At 40.5% G+C, this 24,011-nt stretch overlaps 1 protein-coding gene across 1 annotated transcript in view; it reads left to right on the forward strand.

Moving 5' to 3' along the window:
* Window positions 1-24,011, forward strand: part of crb2a (crumbs cell polarity complex component 2a) — a 90,866-nt gene that overhangs the window by 39,271 nt on the left and 27,584 nt on the right. The window contains exons 4-7 of the mRNA XM_034602715.1: window positions 3,179-3,318; window positions 14,780-14,950; window positions 15,039-15,152; window positions 17,945-18,898. Of these exons, the coding sequence (XP_034458606.1) occupies window positions 3,179-3,318; window positions 14,780-14,950; window positions 15,039-15,152; window positions 17,945-18,898 (1,379 nt within the window). The remainder of the gene's footprint in view (window positions 1-3,178; window positions 3,319-14,779; window positions 14,951-15,038; window positions 15,153-17,944; window positions 18,899-24,011) is intronic.

Genomic DNA, 24,011 nt, shown 5'->3' on the forward strand with positions numbered 1-24,011 from the left:
TATAAATATAATGTAAATCGATTAAAGTTGTAAAACGAGGCTTACTTCCTGTTGTCAATAGTTGGCACCATCACTATAACTACATACAGACTAATAGATTTGTCTAGGCAGGGGCTCTGATCATCTGACAGAATTGTAGTGCTGATTGGAAAATTCTCAGTGGAGTTACAAAAACGTCCTGTTTAACAGTGAATCAGCAGGTGGCGCTATGACCCTGAGTCAATATTGACATATGGAGATGTTCATGCCGGGACTCTGATCAGGTGACAGAAGTTTTTGCGCTGATTGGACAATGTACAGTGGAGTAAAAAAAAAATCCTGTTTCATGCCAAATCAGTAGGTGGTGTTATGACCCTGAGTTAATATTGACGTATGGAGCTGTTCAGGCTGGGACTCTGATCATGTCACAGTATTTTGGTGCTGATTGGACAATGCAAATGGGTTATAATGACTTTCTTTCCGTTGGCGAAATATCAACCTTCGCCGCACCCCAATGTTTACACAGTTTGAGGAAAGGATTTTACAATCCTGTTCTCCTGACCTGGAATTTTTTTTCATCACCTGCATACCGTTTTACTCTCCCCGTGAATTCACTTCTTTTATCCTGGCCGGAGTTTACATCCCACCGCAAGCTGACGTGCGCGAGGCTCAACGTCAACTCGCTGATCAGATACTAGGAGTGGAGAGAAGGAGAGAGAACACGTATTCCCCTGTTATTGTCATTGGGGACTTTAATAAGGGCAACTTATCTCACAAACTCCCCAAATACAAACAGTTAGTCAAATGCCCGACCAGGGGGGAGAATACTCTGGACCACTGCTACAGTACCATCAGCAGGGCTTATCATGCAGTTTCCCGCGCTGCTCTGGGTCTATCCGACCACGCTCTTATTCATCTGATCCCGGCTTACAGACAGAAACTCAAACTTTCTAAACCTGCTGTGCTGAGATCTAAGAACTGGAGCAGCAGAGAAGCTGTGGAGGAGCTGCGTGACTGCCTGGACAACACAGACTGGGACATTTTTAGAACTGCTTCCAACAGCCTGGACGAATATACAGAGGCTGTGATGTCATACATCAGCTTCTGTGAGGACAGATGTATTCCAACACGCACCAGGGTGAGTTACAACAACGACAAGCCCTGGTTCACAGCAAAATTCAAACAGCTTCGTTTGGAGAAAGAGGTGGCCTTCAAGAGTGGGGACAAGGATAGGTTCAGACTGGCTAAATACTCATTTGGCAAGGAGATTAAGGAGGCCAAACGACAGTATCAAACGACCGGACCATCAGCACTGGAGCCCCACAAGGTTGTGTGCTCTCCCCTCTACTCTTCTCCCTCTACACCAACAACTGCACCTCCAGTGGAGTCTTTCAGATTCCTGGGGACTATAATTGCACAGGACCTGAGGTGGGCGGAGAACATCACCTCCACCATCAAGAAGGCCCAGCAGAGGATCTTCTTCCTGCTGCAACTGAAGAAATTCAACATGCCGCAGAAAGTGATGGTCGAGTTCTACACGGCCATCATTGAGTCCATCCTCACCTCATCAATTACCGTCTGGTTCGCTGCCTCCACTGCCAAGGACAAGGGCAGACTGCAGCGGATCATTCGGTCAGCTGAGAAGGTCATCGGCTGCGACCTGCCGGCTCTCCTACACCTGTTCCACTCCAGGACCAGTAAGAGAGCAGGCAAGATCATTGCTGATCCTTCCCATCCCGGTCACCACCTATTTCAGAGACTCCCATCTGGAAAAAGGTTCCAGGCTATCAAGACCAAAACCTTGCGCCATCTGAACAGTTTTTTCCCCATGGCAGTGGGGCTCACAAACAAGCCCCCTGCATCACACTGACTCTGGCCCCCCCCGCACATAATTTATATATTATTGGCACTATCCCGAAACCAATCACTGCACCTTAGCACCGCACGTGCCCATAACTTATTGTTCTTACTGTATATATTGTTGTTTTATGTCCGATTGTTGTTTTTATGTCCAATGCACCAACCACACCAAGGCAATTTCCTGTATGTGTAAATATACTTGGCAATTAAAATAATTCTGATTCTGATTCTGATTCTGAAATGTCACAATTCTGACCATGGTCTTATGACTTGTCTGAGCTCATTTGAGCTATATATTGTAAACCAGCCAGGAGCAGTGTTTCAAGGTGTAAAACATGTCACTTCCTGTCGCCATTAGGTGGCGCTGTGATGATGGGTCAATATTGACATAGGAAGGACTGTGAACATGTGACAGAATTTTGATACTGATTGGACAATGCACAGAGGAGTTATAATAAATCAATACCCCAGTTGAAAATGTGTAAAGGAAGCCTGAACACAGAAGTGGGTGGTGGAGAGCTTTGAGAGAAGAGGTAAAGTGTCCTTCTTATCCTACCACCAGAGGACAGGGTCTTCTGAGGTCTTCTGCGAAGAGTTCCTCTAGTGTAGAGACTCTTAGTTTCAGAAGCTGAAATATAAAATTGACCATGTTATTGTAGTCAGTCTTATTGCTTGTGATACTCACAAGTATGTCTAACTTACTGCAAACCAGACTCTTTTGATGTGGTGGTGGAGAGGAGGGCACTGGACAAATTGCTATCCATCATTGACAATCACGAGTACCCTCTCCACCACCTAGTGGACAGACAGTAGAGCACTTTCTCCAACAGACTGGTTCAGCTCCGCTGCCGCAAGGACAGATACAGAAATTCTATCCTGCCTACAGCAATAACATTGTATAACTCCTCACCTCTGTCAAAAGGTGAACTCTCACAAACCTAAGCATCTCATATTCATATATTATGTACTGTATGTCCTATTCCTACCTACCTCATTACATTTTCTTGTAAATGCAAACAACTACTGCAACTCTGCACACTTGTCTCTCGTACATAGTTTTTCAACTCTTGTATTTAGTCTCTTGTTTATGGGCATATTATACTACCCATATGTGCTCCATTAAGGCTGCAGGTAGGATTTCAAAAATATTAGAGAGAAAGAGAATGTGAGAACTTCAAGGCCCCTTCTACCCTCTCCACTGAGCGATGGTGGTGGCCACCTGATTCACATGAAATACATTTTTAGGCTGAGGGGAACTTCGTCACCATTGATATTTTTGTACATGCATTGTTTGAATTTTGATGACTGATTTTGATAAAAACCCACTTGTTTGTTACAGCTATGAATGTGACTGCAGTGATACAGGATTCCATGGTGACCACTGTGAAGTGGACATCCTTGAGTGTGCCTCTGATCCCTGCCAGCATGGTGCCACATGTCTAGAGGGAGTCAAAGGATACACATGCCTCTGCTGGTCAGGTACTGAATTACATGCTGCACACCAAACATTTATGTCCCAATACAATAACTAGCAAGGGCTGAGAACACTTGACCTGACTGGACCACTCTCCGTGTGCCTTGAAACCCAAACCACGTCTTGCTTCAGTTTAAAAAAAATAACACAAACATGGAAAAATTCCCACTGAGACACAAACACATGGAATTTAATTAATACATTGCAGTAGAAAACATTTAGTTCTGGGTGGTAGTAATATAGGCAACACATGTAATTCAACTGGCATATTTACCTATGAGTTTAATTACCTCTGGGGAGGGGCACCGCTAGGACTAGTGTGTATAGTTGTATACAAGGAAATACACTAGTCACACCAGAAACCTTACAAAGGCTTTAATCATACGCTATTAAAAGTTAACTTAATTCAGGTGATGGATAGTAGACTCTCTTTCTCTCTCTCTCTCTCTCACACACACACACACACACACACACACACACACACACACACACACACACACACACACAAACACGCAATGCGTGATGCGCAACAGGTAAAAACACTCCCCATTTCGGACCACTCGTCAAGGATTCATGACACAAAACCTATTGTGGAGACTGAAAAACACCAAAAGCTGTATGACCCACGCTGCCAGTGTAAACAACCACACAGGGTGTGACAGGGTGCTTGTTGCGCACCTGCTGGAAAGTAAGCAAGACTGAACCATGCAGTGAACAGAGAGAGGGGTGAAATATAAAGGCTATAATTGTATAACTTTTTAATAGATAAAAATATAATTTTAATTACATTAACTAACTAATAATAATAACAATAATAGTGTTCTATGAGGGCCCCTGTCTGTGCTGGCCCTTGGAATCATCCTACAATCGACAGCAGCACTCAGGTGGAACGTTGGCACCGGAGCAGTTGCACCCCGGACTGTCTCTTTGGGGGTAACTTCCGCCCACATCTCAGATGCAGTCTGGATGATGAACAGAATGCTCCGTGCCTTCATTGCTGCTGCATTAACACTGTATTTTACAGATTTTTCTTTGTTGCTGTGGTACCAATCCTGGGAGTAGCGAAGGTGGGATTCTAATTCAATTAAATTCAATTATATTTGTATCGGGTTAGGGTTAGGGTTAGGGTTAGGGTCATAATAAACATTATCTCAAGGCACTTTACATTAAAGGGTTAGACCTTAAAATGTGGGTGGCCATGTGCCTCGACCGGTTGGGGTGAGCAGGGAAAACTGAGGAGGATAGGAAAGATGGATGGAAAAGAAGGGAGAGAAGAGAGAGAGAGATGGGGGGAGGGGGAGGAGAGGTGGAGAGAGAGGAGAGGGAGACCAGGAACACTTGTGCAGCATCAGGTATCAGCTCTGAGTAGTTGATAACAATAACAGTGTAAAGATGCTATTGATTATTAATGATAGCAGAAACAGTTCATATATACATTCCCGTGACTGGAGGTTAAGATGGCGGCACGCATAGTCGCAGTGGCTCGAAGCTCTCCCTATCGGTGCTCTTTAAGTGTGTTTATGTTATTGTATGTCTGTCGTACACTTTATTTTTTGCAATGTGAATCCCACCTACAACCGCGAAGCTCTTCTGACCATTGGAATATAGCAACACCAGACAGTTACGAGTGAATTCATTCACCCATTACCACATACTGGAGGAGATGGATTGTTGTCGGCAGGCGTCGGAGGTGGCGGAGACAGGGAAAGCAAAATCCTGGATGCCGCTCCGGCCTACCTGCCAAGCTAAGAAAACAGCCACACAAACCACCGCTGCCCAGCATTCTTCTCACGCCAGATCCATCATCAACAAAATAGACAAACTGAACCTTCAGATAGCCGCACACAAACTCTTGCGTGACTGCTGCATTCTGATAATAACAGACACGTGGCTACATCCACTGATCCCAGACTCCGCTTTCGATCTAGCGGGCCGCACAGCCTTTCGCTGGGACAGGAACAAAGACTCCGGTAAGAGCAGAGGGGGGTTATGCATTTATATCCATAACAACTGGTGCGCTAATGCCACAATCAAAGACAAACACTGTTCTAGTGACTTGGAGTGCGTGACAGTTGTATTCAGGCCTATTTACCTCCCACATGAGTTTAGTGCTGTTACAGTCATGGCTGTTTATATCCCACCTGATGCTAACGCTAGCATACAATGCCTATAAAAAGTATTCACCCCCCTTGGATGTTTCACCCTTTTGTTGCTTTTATACATGAAATCATGGTCAATATAATTTGGCTTTTTTGAGAAGAATTTGCAAAAAAAGCTTCTTTCATGTCAAAATGAAAACAGATTTTGTGTCAATTAATTAAAAATATATAGTGTAAAATAAGTGTTTGCATAAATATTCACCCCCTTTAAAGTGACTGACCTAATTCAACAGAGGTCCAGCTAGTTGATGCCAGCAGTGTCACAATTAGTGAAATGGAGATCACCTGAGTGCAGTTGATGTGTGTCAAGTGACTGTAGTATAAAAACACCTGTGTCTGGGAGGTCCAGTCTCTGGTTCATCAGGATTCCTGCTGCAATTGCAACATGAAGACAAAAGAACACTCCAAGCAACTCAGAGAAAAGATCATTGAAAAGTATAAGTCAGGAGATGGCTACAAAAAGATTTCCAACTCACTGGGCATCCCACAGAGTTCAGTTAAATCCATCATTAAGAAATGGAAGGAGTATGGCACTTGTTTAAATCTGCCTAGAGCTGGTCGTCCTCACAAACTGAGTGACCGGGCAAGAAGAAGACTGGTGAGGGAGGCCACCTACGACCACTCTGAAGGAGTTCAAAGCTTCAGTGGCTCTGATGGGAGAGACTGTACATACAACAACTGTTGCCCGGGATCTTCACCAGTCGAAGCTGTATGGGAGAGTGGCAAAGAGAAAGCCACTGTTGAAAAAAGCTCATATGAAATCTCGCCTGGAATTCGCCCAAAGGCATGTGGGAGACTCCAAGGTCAATTGGAAGAAGGTTCTTTGGTCTGATGAGACAAAAATTGAGCTTTTTGGCTCAATTGACTGCACATCACCACAAACACACCATCTCCACCGTGAAGCATGGTGGTGGCAGCATCATGCTCTGGGGATGCTTCTCAGCAGCAGGCCCTGGAAGGCTTGTAAAGGTAGAGGGGAACATGAATGCAGAAAAATATCGCCAAATCCTGGAGGATAATCTGACTCATTCTGCAAGAGAACTACGACTTGGGAGAAGATTTATTTTCCAGCAAGACAACGACCCCAAGCATACAGCAAAAGCTACACAGAAATGGTTCAAAGACAACAAGGTGAATGTTCTGGAGTGGCCAAGTCAAAGCCCAGATCTCAATCCAATCGAGAATTTGTGGCTGGACTTGAAAAGAGCTGTTCAAGCCCGATCCCCGAGCAACCTGACAGAGCTTGAGCTGTTTTGCAAGGAAGAATGGAGACAAATTGCAGTGTCCAGATGTGCCAGCCTGATTGAGACATATCCACACAGACTCAGTGCTGTGATTGCAGCCAAAGGTGCATCTACCAAATACTGATCTGAAGGGGGTGAATATTTATGCAATCATTTACTTTACCTTATATATTTTTAATTAATTGACATTATTTTGTAAAACTCTGTTTTCACTTTGATATTAAAGAGTTTTTTTGTGCAAATTCTTGTCAAAAAAGCTAAATTATATTGACCATGATTTCATGTATAAAAGCAACAAAAGGGTGAAACATCCAAGGGGGTGAATACTTTTTATAGGCATTGTAGCATTAGGTTACATGCTTCGTGCTATTAACTCACAACAGAGCAAACATCCAGACGCAGCCCACATCATAGCCGGTGATTTTAATCATGCTGACTTAAAGTCTGTCCTCCCTAAATTCCATCAACACGTTAAATGTGCTACCAGGGGGGACAACACACTAGCATGGCCGTAGCTACCATTGAGGACACAGAGGTTCGGACCTCGGTATTAAAAAAAAAAAAAAAAAAAAAGGTGATTTAACTTCCTAAAAATAACTTGTACAATGCCAAAATACGATGTGCTCCTCTGTCTGATCATCACCTTCATTGCTTGTGTGTGTATGTGGGTGGTGGGTGATTGAGTAGGCGGGGGAGTGGATCATCTTCTCGTAAACATTCAATCTTTGGTCAACACTGTGTTTTTTGTTTGTTAGTTATTATTATGAGAGAGAGGAAAAAGACACATAGTTAGTGACATGTAAATAGTTGAATGTGGGCGCAGAGAGAAGGGGAGAAGTGCTCAGTGCATGATGGGAGTTTCCCCAGCAGTCTAGACCTATAGCAGCATAACTAAGTTCAGGACTCACCTGATCCAGCACTAACTATAGGCTTTATCAAAAAGGAATGTTTTAACCTCAAATGTAGAGATGCTGTCTGCCTCCTGAACCCAGAGTGGGAACTGGTTCCACAGGAGAGGAGCCTGGTAGCTGGAGGATCTACCTCCCATTTTACTCTTACAGATTCTTGGAACCACAAGGAAGCCTTATGATCTATTTTGTCAAATGCTGTACTAAGATTCAGAAGGACGAGTATAGAGTCCATTTTATGAGGCCATTAAAAGGTCATTAGTAACTTTTAATAGTGCTGTTTCTGTGTGTGATGGATTCTAAATCCTGACTGAAAGTTTTCAACAGACCATTACTATCTAAGTTGTCCCACAGTGGTTAGCAACTGCTTTTTCTAGGATTTTGGAAATGAAGGGCAGGTTTGACATGGGTCCATAATTAGCTAAAATCTCTGGGTCAAGAGTGGTCCTTTTAAGCAGAGGTTTAATTACAGCTACCTTAAAAGCTTGTGGTATGTAGCCGGTTAACAAAGACATATTAATTTGATTTAATATGGAACTGTCAATTAGGGGGAAAACTTCCTTAAAAAGTCTAGTTGGGACAGAGTCTAAAGACAAGTTTTTGGTTTAGATGATGAAACTAGTGACATCAATTCAGGAAGATCAATTAGCATATGAATCGCAGTGAAACCCCTGGCGAGAGCTTATCTCACTTCACCATTGGATGAAACCATAGACCTTTGAAACGAAAGGTCACTCGTGATTGGCTGGTACATCTGTTGCTATTGCTCACCATGGGTAATTATAATACAGACTTGAGTAAACCCCTCTTACACAATAATAATAATAATTATGATTAAAATAATAATACAATTACTATTACAAATTAATTTATTATTATGAATTAATGGTAAGCCTATACTAAAAACACTGCAGTTACCGAAGACTATACATATATTCATGTGAGACTTGATGTTATATCATTGTTATCATATTGGCTACACTATATACGTAAATGACGTCAAGATAAACTTTTTGGGGAAAGAGAGAAACATTTACGGGGCACATGTTGAATCAAAGCTTTATTTACACACAGTGTGTACATGTTGCACAAACACAACTGGCCCAGCCAGTGAAAAGAACATATAGGCCTACAGCCGGACCTGGGGTATCATGTGAGGCTTGAAATGCCTCTTTGCAGCCTCTGGGTAGTAGGTTCTAGGTGGCATTCTGCCTACACAGTGCAAATCCGGACTTGCAGCGAGAGCTTCGACATAACGCTCAGCTCAGGCTGTGAAAACAAAATGATAGATATAGATCAGACAGTTTCCTATAAAATACAACGGAACAAAAAAGTAGCTTTTGTGAACAAACTTAACAAAAACAAACTCAAGTTTAAGCAGTTCAAACACATTTAAACATACACTAGTTCTGCTCAAGCACTCATTGCTCTCTTTTTCTTTTAGCAACTTTCTCGCTTATCCCACAGTTGTTTACACGCTATTTAGATCTGCTAGTTACTTAGCTTAGCAGTTAACAATGGCTTCTCTCTTTAGTTTAGCTATTACTGCAACTTTGGGATTGTGCGCCGGTCTTTTCTGTTTCGACTCCTCCACACTGGGCCCGCAGCTTTAAACATTGTTAATCGCGTTTCTGGAGCTGTCATTGTTTTGGCTGGTATAATTTACATCTTTCAGTCATCTTGTCACACAGCACTTATCTTATGGAAATCCTTTTTGAGTTGCCTCTGCAACATTCGCCTAATTTCTGCCATTGTGGGACGATATTCTCTGACAAATCTCAGTTTCCGACTTTTGTACATTTTCTTTTGGATCACAAACATGACCCATGGCTTCAATTATATCTTGTTCTGACCAGCACTGGGCCTTCAGCACCAGCTACTTCTACCGTAGGGAAAGTACCATTCACTTGTTTACCAATCATCATGCTTCTTGTCTGCATCTTACTGCCTGTGGTGGAATCAGGGTGTAGTCCTCCTACAGCACCTCTCTCATCCGGCTCATCATAGCTTGTGTAGCGAGGTGGGAAAGCGGGGGATAGTGAGAGGTTGCCACAACGCCACCTGGGGAATTTCACCTCCAGGAAATTACTCAAATATTGTAAGTGCAGCAGCACAGGTTTGTTTAAATCACGGGGCAAGAGACGTGTTTAACTAATAAAAAAAGAACTTTAATATAACTCAAATAAATGCATAAATCAACAAGCAAAATGAAAACAAACAGAACACCAATTAACATGCAATAAAACGCTTGACAGGAGCAACACAGGGACAGGGCTGGGACTTACCGCGGCGACGACAACCAAAGAAAAAGGGGAAGGATTAACAAACTCGCCACCCGTGACACAGCAAACCAACAAAACGGGTTGTGAAGAAAACCCCGCCACCAGGAATTGGGTCGCCGCCTCAGGCCCAGAGCACCTGACCAACAATAAAAGAATAATTAAAACATGTCCGCGTGGAAACAACAAAACAAAACAGAACAACAAAACAACGAAATACCAACCAATATAAACGGGATTTAAAGGTTGCTAAAAAAACTAGGCGTCCCTTTGTGGTGATCACTCCACGCGCCGTGAAGGTGTAGCGTGGAGAGCCACAGTGCACGAGACAATACTTTAAGAACACACTTCCTTGGTCCTGAGCCTGGGCAGTCTTCAACTGTGGAGCCGTGCTCTTATCAGTTGCAACAGTTCATTAAAAGTGTGATTTAGGATAGTGCAATTTCCGGTAAAGCCAAAACAGCAGGTCCGTCTGAGACGTGGTGACCAATGACGGCCGACGAAGGAGCAGGGCCTCTAGGAGGGCGAAATAAACAAATTTAATAATTAATATGACAACATAACTGAATTGGGTGAATAATGGGGCCAGTGTAAACTCTCTAATACGCAAGTATCAATCCGTCTTTTCAACCCATGAAGGCGACTTGGGCTGCACCAACCTCCTCTCCCATGACATACCTCTGCTCGATGATGTCCCTGTCCGGCAGAGGTACCGGCGTATCCCTCCCTCAGAGTACGAAGCAGTGAAGGTTCACATTAATCAGCTGCTGGAGTCCCGGGTCATTAGGGAGAGCAGTAGTCCATATGCATCACCCATAGTATTGGTAAGGAAAAAGGATGGGAACCTGCGCTTGTGCGTGGATTATCGCCTCCTTAACAGTAAGACCAGGATGCATTTCCTCTGCCTCGCATCGAGGAGAGCTTGGATGCACTCTCTGGGGCTTGCTGGTTTTCCACCCTCGATCTGGCCAGTGGTTACAACCAGGTCCCTATGGCAGAACAGGACCGACCCAAAACTGCATTCTGTACACCATTTGGCCTTTTTGAGTTCAATCGCATGCCTTTTGGCTTGTGTAATGCCCCAAGCACTTTCCAGCGTCTGATGCAGAGGATGTTTGGTAACGAGCAGGGTCAGTCCTTGCTACTTTATCTGGATGATATTGTCTTTTCCTCCTCTGTTGAACAACATCTGCAGAGGCTGGAAATAGTGCTTGGTCGGCTCCAAAATGAAGGCCTAAAAGCAAAGCTCGAAAAGTGTGCATTCTTTCGACGGGAGGTTGGTTACTTGGGGCATGTCATCACAAGCCAGGGAGTCTCCACAGACCCCAAGAAAATCGAGGCTGTGGCTAATTGGCAGCGCCCCCGTCACCTATCGGAACTGCGCTCCTTTTTGGGTTTCGCCAGCTACTACCGTCGCTTTGTAGAGGGTTTTGCAAAGCTGGCTGGCCCGCTGCATAAACTAGTGGCCGAGCTGGCAGTTACCAAGTCCAAGAAGGGGCCAGGCCAAACTTTGGGTGCTGCATGGACACCTCAGTGTGAGGCGAGCTTTGAGGCCTTGAAATCAAGGTTGGTCTCTTGCCCCGTGATTTAAACGAACCTGTGCTGTTGCACTTACAATATTTGAGTTATTTCCTGGAGGTGAAATTCCCCAGGTGGCGTTGTGGCAACCTTTCACTATCCCCGCTTTCCCACCTCGCTACATTCGCATCAACTTCCACTTGGCGAGATGGTTGTGGAGGTGTGGGGACTGATGGCTATCCTCCTTGATCAGTTGGAGGTTGATGTTGTTATTGCACTGGTACTTCAGCGTAGGGAGGAGGAGGAGGAGCGGAGACCATATCCAAATTCACCTTATGTTTTGCTTTGTTCTTGTTCAAAAAGACAGGGATACAGTGTATTAGTAGACTGTTGTGTTTGTGTTTGTACTTGTTGACTGTCTTGTGTGCTCTGTGTTTGTTGTACTCTCAGTCTCTGTCTTTCCCTTTTCTCTGCCTCCTGTACACACATACTGTAAGCTTTCCAATCTGTTTGAAACGGTTTATATTTATTAAGTTGTCTTTTGGACAGAGTTGCAATCCGCTGTCGTTAATTTGTCCCTCTCTCTTCCTGTTTCTCTTTTAACTGCTCAAGTTGTTTTTTATTACAACTTCCTTTTTCAGGGAATTCCATTTTAACAGTGATTTGACTGAGGCTGCCTGGATAGGTTTTCATTCATTTGCTTTAATAAACATCTTTTCTTTACTCATGCCTTAACCCACCTCGAGCTCTCTGTCCTACTATGTTTCCTTTCTCATGCGACACTACTCCTGATAATGTTGCTGACAACAGTACTAGACAATACGACAAAAACGACTAAGACACGTCTGTCAACAACTCTTCCTGGTCGTGAGATATACAATCTTTATTCCTAGACTCTGCTTTTCTTCAGATTAAATTTAGATTTCTCTCACCGCGTGGTTTCTTTCCTTTTCCTTTGGATCGGCAATCCGAACTCCACTGGATGACAGCTTCTCACACGTTGGGAGGAATCAGATGTTCTATGTGGCGCCTTCTGTCCTTCTCTCGGAGTCCAGATCACGCTTCCAATCCCATCCTCGTCACCAAGTGTTTTTGTTGGAAATTCTTGGTGATGGAAAATAAATACGAATTTTCAGATCAAACTGTCTTTTGTGAATTTTTTGAAGCAGGAAATACAACAGGGAATATAACAAAAATAACTCAAGAATATAATCTGGAATTGATCAGAATCTATCAGAGTCTATATTCTGCTGAATAGGACAGAGTTTTCAATACCATAATGTGGTTCAGAAGTCCTTCGGGTATTTATGATATTCTTGTTATACAACTGTCGTCAGATAGTGGAAACACTTTGAACAAGGATTCTTCCATTAACGCAACCAGTTCTTCGATTTGCGCAATCAGTACTGGATCAAAACCCAGTTCTGTTGTTTGTGGGTTTTTATTTACTGCTATCTTAAAGGACTGTGGTACATATCCTGATGATAACGATAGATTGATTGTATTCAGTAAAGTACTATTAATTAGGGGAAGAATTTCTTTAACTAACTTTGTAGGAATGGGATCTAAGATACAAGTTGTGGGTTTAGACAATGAGATAATTTTGGTCAGCTGATCAAGGGTGATCAGAGAGAAGCTGGCTAAATAATGAATAGGATTCTCAGCTGTTCCTGAGATTTCTGTGCTTGATGATGTAATAGTTTTTCTTTCTTTTTTTTTAATTTTATCGTAAAAGAAGTGCATAAAGACATTGCTATCCAGGGATGGAGGAATACTGGGTTTGATGTAGGTGTGACTCTCTGTCAGCCTGGCTACAGTGCTGAAGAGAAACCTTGGGTTGTTTTTATTTTCTTCTATTAATGTGTGTAATGGGCAGCTCTTGCTTTGTGGAGGGCCTTCTTATATACCTTAAGACTATCTCTCCAGCTTAGGGGATTTTCAACACAATTGTTGGAGCGCCACTTCCTATACCACCTGGTATAATTCTCGTGCGTTGGAATTATACCACGGTGCTAATTTACTATGTTTTACATCCTTCTTTTTTAGAGGCGCTCTGGAGTCTAATGTTACTCATAGTGAGTCTGTGGTGCTATCGACAAGATGGTCAATCTCAGTGGGATAAAGGTTTTTAAAGAATTTGTCAGTTATATTGAGGGATGATACTGAGTTAAATGTAAACAGAACTATTTCGTTAAATGTATTTACAGCTCTATCAGATAGACATCTAGAAAATTAGTTTTTGATTAATGGCATGTAGTCTGGTAGAAATAAATCAAAGGTTATTAAAGTATGGTAGAATAGGATTATGTGCAAGTACAGATTAGATTTGTCAGAAGTGTCTGTGGTCTTGCTGCCTACAACTGGAGACAGGACGTGTTGAATCTCACAGTTCTACTGATACTCACACAGCCGTCCTCCAGAGCTTTATTTGTTGATTTACGATATGGAGACTTGCTTTTTGTCCCCATAAGTCAGACAAGTCCCCATAATGTGTCAGATTTAGGTCCCCACAACTAAGTAATACCTCGACTACACACACAGATACACACACACACACACACACACACACACACACACACACACACACACACACACACACACACACACACACACAGTGACCATGGAAACAGTTGTTGTTTGCCACAGCAGACATTACAATGTTACTGACAGACAGGTATATTTATGGAATTCCAGGACCTACTATTGTGTGTTCTGTTTCAGTAATATCTTGTACTAAATGGTAAACTTAATTTTGTTATAATTGTTACAAGTCTGTTACCTGAACACAATAAACACAGAGTCTCAGTTCATTGTTATACTATATACTGTTAATCTATTCAACTGTGTTTTTTCTCAATGCCTTATCCTTCCTCCTACTTGTTTTACATCATGACACAATGGAATTCTGAATAAACTGAGGAGAGTGGAAAATAAAAATAAACAAAACAAAACGATTTATTTATTATATATTATTCAGTGTGAAGGCCTGTTCAGAAGCATGTTTATGTGTGAGTGATTGGATTGGTAATGGACACATACACACAAACACTTGTTTTTACTAACCTCACTCTCTGATGACCATATCAACACATACACACACACACACACACACATCATTTCAGTTGCAAACATTGGATTTGAGGGAGAGGGCTTATTTTCTTCCAAACGTCCACAAAAATACACATCCTTAACAATTTTTATTCAGTATGCATTAACACAGCAAAAAGAAATCACAAAAACCGAATGAAGAGGACAACAATGTGTTATGGTGAATAAGGGTTAAAGAAACCATATGGATTATTGTTATTTCTGTAAGTAAAACCCCAAAAACCTAAATGCTGTGTTTTGTTTTCTTTAGGTTATGAAGGACCAAACTGTGAGAATGACATAGATGAGTGTACAGAGCAGCCTTGTGAGAACGGTGGAGAGTGTTTTGAGCGTTCAGATCCGTCTCACTGGGAGATGGAGTGGGAGCTCAGTTATGCAGATGCAGCTGGATATATTTGTCAGTGTCAGTCTGGGTTTGCAGGTGAGTAAAACTAAAGAAAACAATATGCTAAACTTCTCACTCTCCTTTTTAAAAATCTGACAATAATTTAGTTTCTTTCACATCACAGGAGAGAACTGCTCTGTGAACATTGATGAGTGTGAGTCTGAACCCTGTCAGAATGGAGGCACTTGTGAGGATAAGATCAATGGCTACATCTGTACGTGCTCAGCTGGATTTCTAGGTAAGTCTTGGAAAATCATCAATTGTTTCTGCCACAATCCAAGAAATTCTCTAATTTCTGAAACTTTTCTATGTCATCTGATGGTTTCTGACGCTCTCCAGACACAAACTGACTATTACAGTTATTTAGTTATTAATTGATGCTGTGTGATCATGAATCTGGATCGTTACTGTCACTTTAACCCCACGTCTTGGTGGTGCGTGTTTCGTTTTGTGTGTAGCAGGTGAACTGCATTTCTTTTTTTTATGTGTTTATGGGAACTGCCTGCCTCATGAATTCCATCAATCAATACAATCAAATTTTATTTGTATAGCCCATATTCACAAATCACAGTTTGTCTCATAGGGCTTTAACAAGGTGTGACATCCTCTGCCCTTAACCCTCAACAAGAGTAAGGAAAAACTAAAGCCACATAGCTTGACCGCAGTGACTAACATGCATCTACCCTAATACCAAATTTCCCCACTCAAATGCAAATAATCAAACCGTCATTTGTGTTTGTGAAGACCAAATTAGGTTTTTACCCATTCTGAATTTACATATTTGTCCAATGATGCTGTGTTTGTGTGTGTGGCCACTTACCCAGTTTAAACACAGTGTTACCAGGTACAGCTATTGACTTGCAACCCCAAAACAGTTAGAAAACCACCCAAAATATTCCATCAATAAGTAGATCACTACTTTAACTGCTATAATTATTAACTGTCCCATACTTAAAAGCAATGCACACTGGCAGTCAAAGCATACTGTACATACAAAATTCCAACATCAACACCGGAAGCCTACCCCACAGCAGAGGCTGAAATAAATTGTGTGAGCTAGCTGTGTCTTTTTTCGGTGCACCAGTCTGTGTGCGTGCGTGTGTGCGCATCTCCCCGTCTCTGTCGCTCTTGACACAAACTGACCATCATATTTATTTATTTATTAATCAATGATGTCAGATCATAAATCCAGATTGCGTGCGTGCGTGTGTGCGCATCTGCCTGTCTCTGTCGCACAAATCCATACACACAGTGCACTTTTACAGGGTATATTTAGATTATTGTAAATAATTAGGATAATTATTATGTTATTATGTATTATTTACATTCACAATGAACAATAAGTAATTATAATCATTATAATCAGCTTCAGGCAAGTGTGTGTGTGAGATCTTACCTGTAAATGTAGAACAGGCAGTCGGTTGCAACTTGAACATGCTGCTGAGGAACACAATTGAGCATCTGAATGAAACTTAGTTGAATTATGCACTTATGTCAAATCCTTCAAGTGGGCCTGTATGTCCGTGTTTTAGAATTTGCAGCGAGCTTTGCCATCATCTGTTTAAGATGGCAATATCCATGGTTTCTGATCTCAATCACTCTTCCACTCTTTAAGTTTAAAAATAAATATTTTGCCCTCTTGGTATCTTGACTTCCAAAAAAAAATGCCAGAAGGGTTCGTCAACAACAGAGACTGGTAGTCACTGATTGCCAATCATTGTTAATCAGTGACTACGTTGCTGTCTAGAGATGATGTAGACTGATTGGATGAAGTGCATGCACTACTCAGTTTTGTTTCAAATTAGGCCATAAAATGGATGTTTGAAAACAAACCGCCAAACTGATCCCAAACCAATTTTGACCCATACAATCAAAATCAAAACCGCTCCATTTGGCAAGAACCTTCCCAATCTGGAAACACTTTTAACGGGTAAGAGCCTCAAGGTCTCATTGGCTGCTGAGTACTAAGGTTTGAAAACTTTTGTAAACCCAGGGGGAGTTAGCACAACTTAACATAGCCAACCACAGGTCCTCTTATTTATTTGTGCTTTCTTTCCTTTAACATAACACATAAAAATGTTGAAAGCACTTTTACACAAAACACATTGACCCAAAGGGAAACATAATGGCAAATAGGGAATTGCAACGGCAAATAGCAAAACACAAGAGCAAAAAGCAAAACACAACGGCAAATAGCAAAACACATCAGCAAAAAGCAAAACACAACGGCAAATAGCAAAACACATCAGCAAAAATCAAAACACAATGGCATATAGCAAAACACAATGGCAAAGGGGAAACACAACAGCAAATAGGAAATCACAACGGCACATGGTAAAACAAAATGGCAAAAAGCTAAACACAATGGCAAATAGGGATATACAAAGGCAAATACTAAAACACAATTACTAATCACAAAACACAATGGTGTGTTTTGTGATTTGCCGTTGAAAATTTTCAATATTGTTGCCTCAAAACAGCTGTTTACCAAAAAGCCATTGTAAATGCACACAAAAACCAATGCATAAACAATACTAATTAAGTGCCACCACCTAATTTTTGGTGTCATTTTTGTGACATTGTGGCCCTCATACAAGAATTAACTGTGTCTCTTTGAGCAATACAAATGATTATAAGGTGACTGAATAAAGAAAAGATATCCAGTTAAGGCACACAAAGAGAGAAGAAGGCATGCTCACTGCCAGCCCAATTGTGTATTGATCCAGTGATGAAAGTAGTAAAACATAGTACCCAAGAAATGATCCTCCTGTCTGAGTAATGTAAACCTAAAGTGATAATCTGTTCTATGAAATAACAGAGCCTTTAAAACTTAATACAAAATTTAATTCTGGAACAGCACATTGTTAGTTTTGTTTGGTCCATGGGATCTTTTGACAGTAAGAAAAATCTCTACATGCATATACAAAAAACAAAGAGAACCATAGCATTATTCTCCTCTTTTCTTCGTTTAAATCTCAAGTGTCCACTAGTAGTCAGCAACATGTATATCTAGCTGTTATCTCTTTCCAGGTGAGCTGTGTGACATGGACATTGATGAATGTGCGAGCCAACCCTGTCAGAATGGTGGCTGGTGTGAAGATAGCAGAGCGTCCTACATCTGCCACTGTCCTGAGGCAGAGCCAGGTGAACTACCTTGGGGAGGATATCACTGCGATGTGAGACTCCACGGCTGTGTGGACCATGAATGCCAGAATGGAGCCACCTGTCATCCATGGCTGGAGAGTGGAGAACACAATCACACGTGCTTGTGTCCTCATGGCTTCTATGATGAGCAGTGCTCCACAAGTACAACATTCTCCTTCTCCACTCCAGGATTCATTCACATTCAGGTTGCTCTAAAAGAAAGGAGCCGAAGGGAAGTTGAGCACCATGTTCATAAGGGTTTCGAGGTACAGCTACGTTTTAGGACCACTATACCCAATATGTTGCTCATCTACAGAGGGGATGTGGACAACCACTTTATCCTAGAGATTGTGAATGGTGGTCTTAGTGTTAAAGCTTTTTCTGAGGAATCTAATCTTGATGTAACATTTCCAGGCTTGGTTAATGATGGGGCCTGGTGGAATGCTCATGTTCTTCTAGATAATCAAGGTCTAATTTTGATTATAAAAGGCCCTGGATGTGACGGTGATGGGTGTAGGGTTATGGATGTTAGCACAAATGAATTACCTTTCCAGCCCTCTGAAGCCTTCACTAACATTTATATAGGTGGAGCACCAAAGGAGCTTTTGGAGGGCTCTGCAAGTGAGGTGGGATTCATTGGATGTATGGAAGACTTAATGATAGACTCGAACCTTATCCTACCCCAAACACTACCAGAGGACCAAGGCCACGAGCTGGGCTGCAGTAAGAATGAATGGTGTAAGCCTGATCCCTGCTATGGGCATGGACGTTGTGTGGACCTGTGGACCAGCTACCAGTGTGAGTGTTACCGTCCCTTCCACAGTGAGAGCTGCTCTAAAGGTAAGCACTGTTACCACCAGCAAATTCTTTAAAACCTTAAAGTTACTTCAAAGTTATATATAACAGCCAAAAACTATTTTCTATGTAAACACATAGTGGCATAATGGCATCCTGAAAAGAGAATGAAGTCCCTGTGTGTGTTTTTTTGTTTTGTTCTGGTCATGTTTGTCCCTCCCTGGGAAACATTAGGTTCTTCCCACATTTATAAAGTGATAGTGCAAAGTCCAGTACAATATTCAGGGGAAAGCAAGCTCCTAGAATTTACTTGAACCTATTAGTTAGTGTGTGGACTCTATTGTACAAAGTCCACTCTAGTTGTTGACATATATTTAATCCAGTTTACCCAGATTATATTGAATTTGTCCAGTTCTAATCTGTAAGAAAAGTAAACGTTTCCATTTTATCTATGCTGTGCATTTTCTCTACTCAATCCCCTATTCCAGTTCTCTGTCTTCAAATTTTTTTTTAAATTATAGCTTTTTTTAGTTATCCATGACCCTAAATGTGTATTTGTCCCCAATGCTTAATATTCGTATGTCTAGTTTAGACAAGTATATTGCCTCAAATGTCAGTATGTCAATTTCCTCAATACTTTCTTTAAACATACATACATCCTTCTTTATACATTTGACTCTCAGAGGTTAATTGAGGAGCAATCCCAGTCCCGCGTAATCTCCAACAATTTATATCTTGCTATTTTTTCTGCAACAATGTTGCTCCATCCATATTCTTTCCAAAATAAAGGGCATTTTGATTTTCCCTGTTGTTAATTAATCTCTTTCCATTCATCTTCTGACAGTTTCATATTTGCCTCTTTCTCCCATTTTTTCAAATATATATATACAATCTGTCATTTCCTTTTAGATCTTCTACATCTGCAAATAATTTTGAAATCAACTGACTACTCAAATCTGATTCATATGCCAAAATAAATATTTGGATAACTCAATCACCTCTAAAGTCTCCCTTCTTAATAGTTGCTCTATATAATGCCTCATTTGCAAGTATCTATACAACTTTTAATTTTCTTCTCTTCAATAACCCCCAGATTATTTTCTTTCCCTTTCCCAAGATTAGAATATTTTTTTATTCATTTTATTCAGTCTGAATTCAGAATAATATGCATTCCATCTCAAGACAATGTGTTTTCAAAGAGTTCTCAGATACAATTTCAAATGTTCTTGATCAATACTTTATGGAAATTAAATCACTCCAGCACTCTATAGAAAGTTCCACCTCCACCAGAATAAAATATTCAGAATTTTTTTTTTAACACTTTATTTATGGACATTTTCCCAGACAAACATTTACATATATGGTAAAAATCAAAGCACAATGCTAAGTGTGGGGGGGGAAAAAGCCTAAAGCACAACAGCGACAACAAGACAGAAAGATGACAGGAAGAAAAAAAGTAAAAATAAATAAAAGTGCATCGCATTATGTATTCAAGCAAGTATTCAAGCACAGATAAGACACATCATTCATAAAGATGCAAGTTCATAGTTCCAGGCCAGGTAAACTATTCACATAGTTTAGAAATGGATCCCAGGTCTTTAAATAATCTCTTAAGTGGGCCATTGAGGGTGCATCTAATTTTTTTAGGCTTTATGATCTGCATCATGTCTCTGATCCATTGATTGTGTGTTGGAGGGGTTGTATCCTTCCATTTAAATAGAATTGAGCGTCTAGTTGATAAAGAAGAAAAGGCAATTACCTTTTGTAAGTGAGTTGGAGACTGAAATCAGCTGAATCATTAGCTGAGAATACACCAAATATAGCAAATAAAGAAGAAGGATGAATGTCATAGTCACATGTCTTGAAAATGAGTTCAAAAAAGTATGACCAAAAGGAAACAAGTTTTGAGCAAGACCATAACATGTGGTAGATGGTTGCCGGGGTCTGTTTGTACCTGTCACATATTGTGTTTAGATTTAGGAATTTTTTTTGCCAGTTAAGCTTAAGAAAAGTGTAGCCGAAGTAGCATTTTAAACCGTATTAAGGCATGCCATGAACATATAGAAGATGAATGAAGCCTCGCAAGGGCCATGTCCCATACCTCATCTGACAGACCCATTGTTCTCTAAAATAACCTATAAAGGTATTTATCCATAATCTCAGCATAAATCAATAACAATCTGCCCTTATTTACCATATTAACCTTTAACAAAGAATCCAGGCAGGATAAAGGAGGGGTTCTTGGAAAACTAGTAAATTTGTTATGTGCAAAATCCCTGATTTGTAAGTAGCGGAAGAAATGACTACTAGTTCAAATTATGGGGATAATTATTCAAAGCTTCAAAGTCCCCAATACTACATATACCCTTGACATGCCAACCCTGGAAGCCTTTGTCTAATAAAGATGGCTGAAAAAGGTGATTATTAATTATAGGTGAGTAAATAGAAATGTTCTGAATGCCCAGGCATTTTTTAAACTGTTTAACAATTTGCATTGACTGGGTTACGATTATATTTCCATCAATATTATTAGCCAGTGATGGCAAAGATGCACAGAGTAACGCCGGAAATTAATCCTTAATCACAGATTAGCAACCCAGTAATATGAATGGAGGTTTGGAAGGGACAGTTCACCTAAGGTTTTTGGTATTTCCATAAATTCTATCTGCTGATTTATAATTACAAACAAAGGAAGAGATCATCTCTATGTATGCCTAAAAAAAGATTGTGGTATGAAAACAGGTATTGCTTGAAATAAATATAGAAATTTGGGTACAATGCTCATCTTTACAGAATTTATTCTCCCAAGAGGCGATAACGGTGAAGTGGACCATCGCTTGATATCCTTTTTGCAATGTTCTAGAAGAGGAATAAAATTACCTTTAAACAATAATAATAATAAAAGTAGGATTCTGTGATTTTTACCACCAGGTGTATAAAGTAATCAACTGAAAGTTTAAATGGCAGAATGGGATTGTCCTTAGCCTTGTTGCTAATGGGAAAGTACTCGCTTTTGTTATAGTTAAGCCTATACATGTATCCTGATATTGTCCAAGTCTTCTGGAACTTTAAGGACAGTTATAGATGTGACGGTGTTGGTGATATATATTAATAAATCATCAGCAAATAGTGAGACAGTATGTGTTACACCACCACGTACAATACCTTGTATATTCTCATTGCTGTCATAGTGGTTCTATAGCCATGGACAAAAAGGAGTGGGCTTAATGGGTCTCCCTGTGAAAAGGAAAATAATCAGAGGAGGTAGAATTTGTAAAAACTGAAGCAGTTGGGTCAGTATAGATACATTTAATCAATTAAATAAAATTAGGGCCAAATCCAAGTTTATTCAGTGTATAGAGGAGATAATCCCACTCAACCCTATCAAATGCCTTCTCGGCATCGTTATATTATTGCTTCTGAGGATGGAGTGTCAGATTTAGTGTAGTTTACGTTAAACAGCCGTCTCAATTTATTCCTGTGTGAGAGTCTGTTCTAATTTTACTTGTGGGAAAAAAAGTGTCAAATGGGCTGTGATCTGGTGTTGGATCTGAGTAATATAGTTTGGAATAGAACTCTTTAATTGATGATTAATAGTTTGATGATCTTCAGTAAAAAAAAACATCAGATAATCTAATCTGTGAGATGATGTGAGACGCTGTTTTTTGGCGAAGTTGAAAGGTTTATCCCCTTCTTCATAAAACCTACTATGGGATTTAAATATTAGCCTCTCTGCTTGGGTGGTGGCTAATAGATCAGCTTCAGTTTGTAGACCTATTCTTTTTTTAATCAAGTCAGGGGTCGGAGAGGCTGATATATATTGGTCTAAATCCCTAATCCCTGAGGACACATTATCAACATTTTTTGATTAATTTTACTGATATATACATTGCAAGCAATGATCTGTCCCCTAAGAAATGCCTTCAGTAAATAGACTAAATAGAAGTCGCCATGTCTGTTTGTCCTCTGAGTTGGGAACTTCATATTCATACCTACTGAGGCGTGATCAGAAATCATAATTGAATTATATTCGCAATCTGTGATTGCACTCAGTAAATAATGATCAACCAGAACAAATATATCCTAGAGAACGGTTTGTGTACATTATAAAAATAAGAATATCCCTTTTAGTGGGATTTTTTTATCTCCATGGGTCTATCAGTTTATGCAAATCCATGAATGCTTGGATTATTCGTGCTGATTGGCACAGAGTTGATCACGAACCGGGTCCATAAACTAGGTTGTAATCCCCAGATAGAATCAGGTGATAGCTGCCCAGATCTTTAAAAAAAGTCTTTATCATCAAAGTTAGGGGCATAGATACTAACTAGTATTACATGAAGTTGGAACAGCTTTCAAACCACCACTACATATCTACCATTTGTACCCCTGCTTTTAAAATCAAATTTTAAATGAAAGAGCTGACCCACCCAATCTTTATGAATCCTAGAATGGTCTTTATTTTTCTAAGGTGAGTTTCCTGTATCAATGCTATGCCTAACCCAAGGTAAATTGGATAGAACTTTCTTTCTTTTGACCACATGGTTAAGACCTTTTACATTCCAACTTATTATATTCACTTCTCCATTACCTGGGATTGAATATGAATTATTAAGTGGCATTAGAACTAATCATTTCAAATATATCAGTGTCCATCCAATTTGAGTTATAAAGAATATTAATGAATGCACAAACAAAACATAAAACATACACAATATATGTACAGCTACATGTAACAAGTAATGGACAAAACATATATCCTATGCATTGAGATGGCAAACCCCCCATTAAACAGGTAAAACGTTTGCAATCTCCCATTTGCACCCTTCCTGCGGTTAAACAAATATTATTTCTAACACTGGGAACCTCTAAAAGAATGTGCTGCCTAACCGGCGTTTACTGTCACTTTTCAAACCAACAGGCTATTGTATACAAGTACTGTACAAACCAGTTGTGAGTCGGGAAAAAAGTGGGAAAAAATCAAATTTCTAGTAACTATAGCCTATTAATGACCATGAGTCACAGACAATGAAAACATACTAACCTAATTCGTAACAATAACATCACCGTCTTTTATTTTTTCACATATGCTCTATTAGCATATCAATATGGATAAACAATAGTCACTTTGCCTGGCCCGTCACCTTAGATGTCTTCT

The sequence above is a fragment of the Hippoglossus hippoglossus genome, chromosome 12, assembly GCF_009819705.1.
Source record: "Hippoglossus hippoglossus isolate fHipHip1 chromosome 12, fHipHip1.pri, whole genome shotgun sequence".
Lineage (NCBI taxonomy): Eukaryota > Metazoa > Chordata > Actinopteri > Pleuronectiformes > Pleuronectidae > Hippoglossus > Hippoglossus hippoglossus.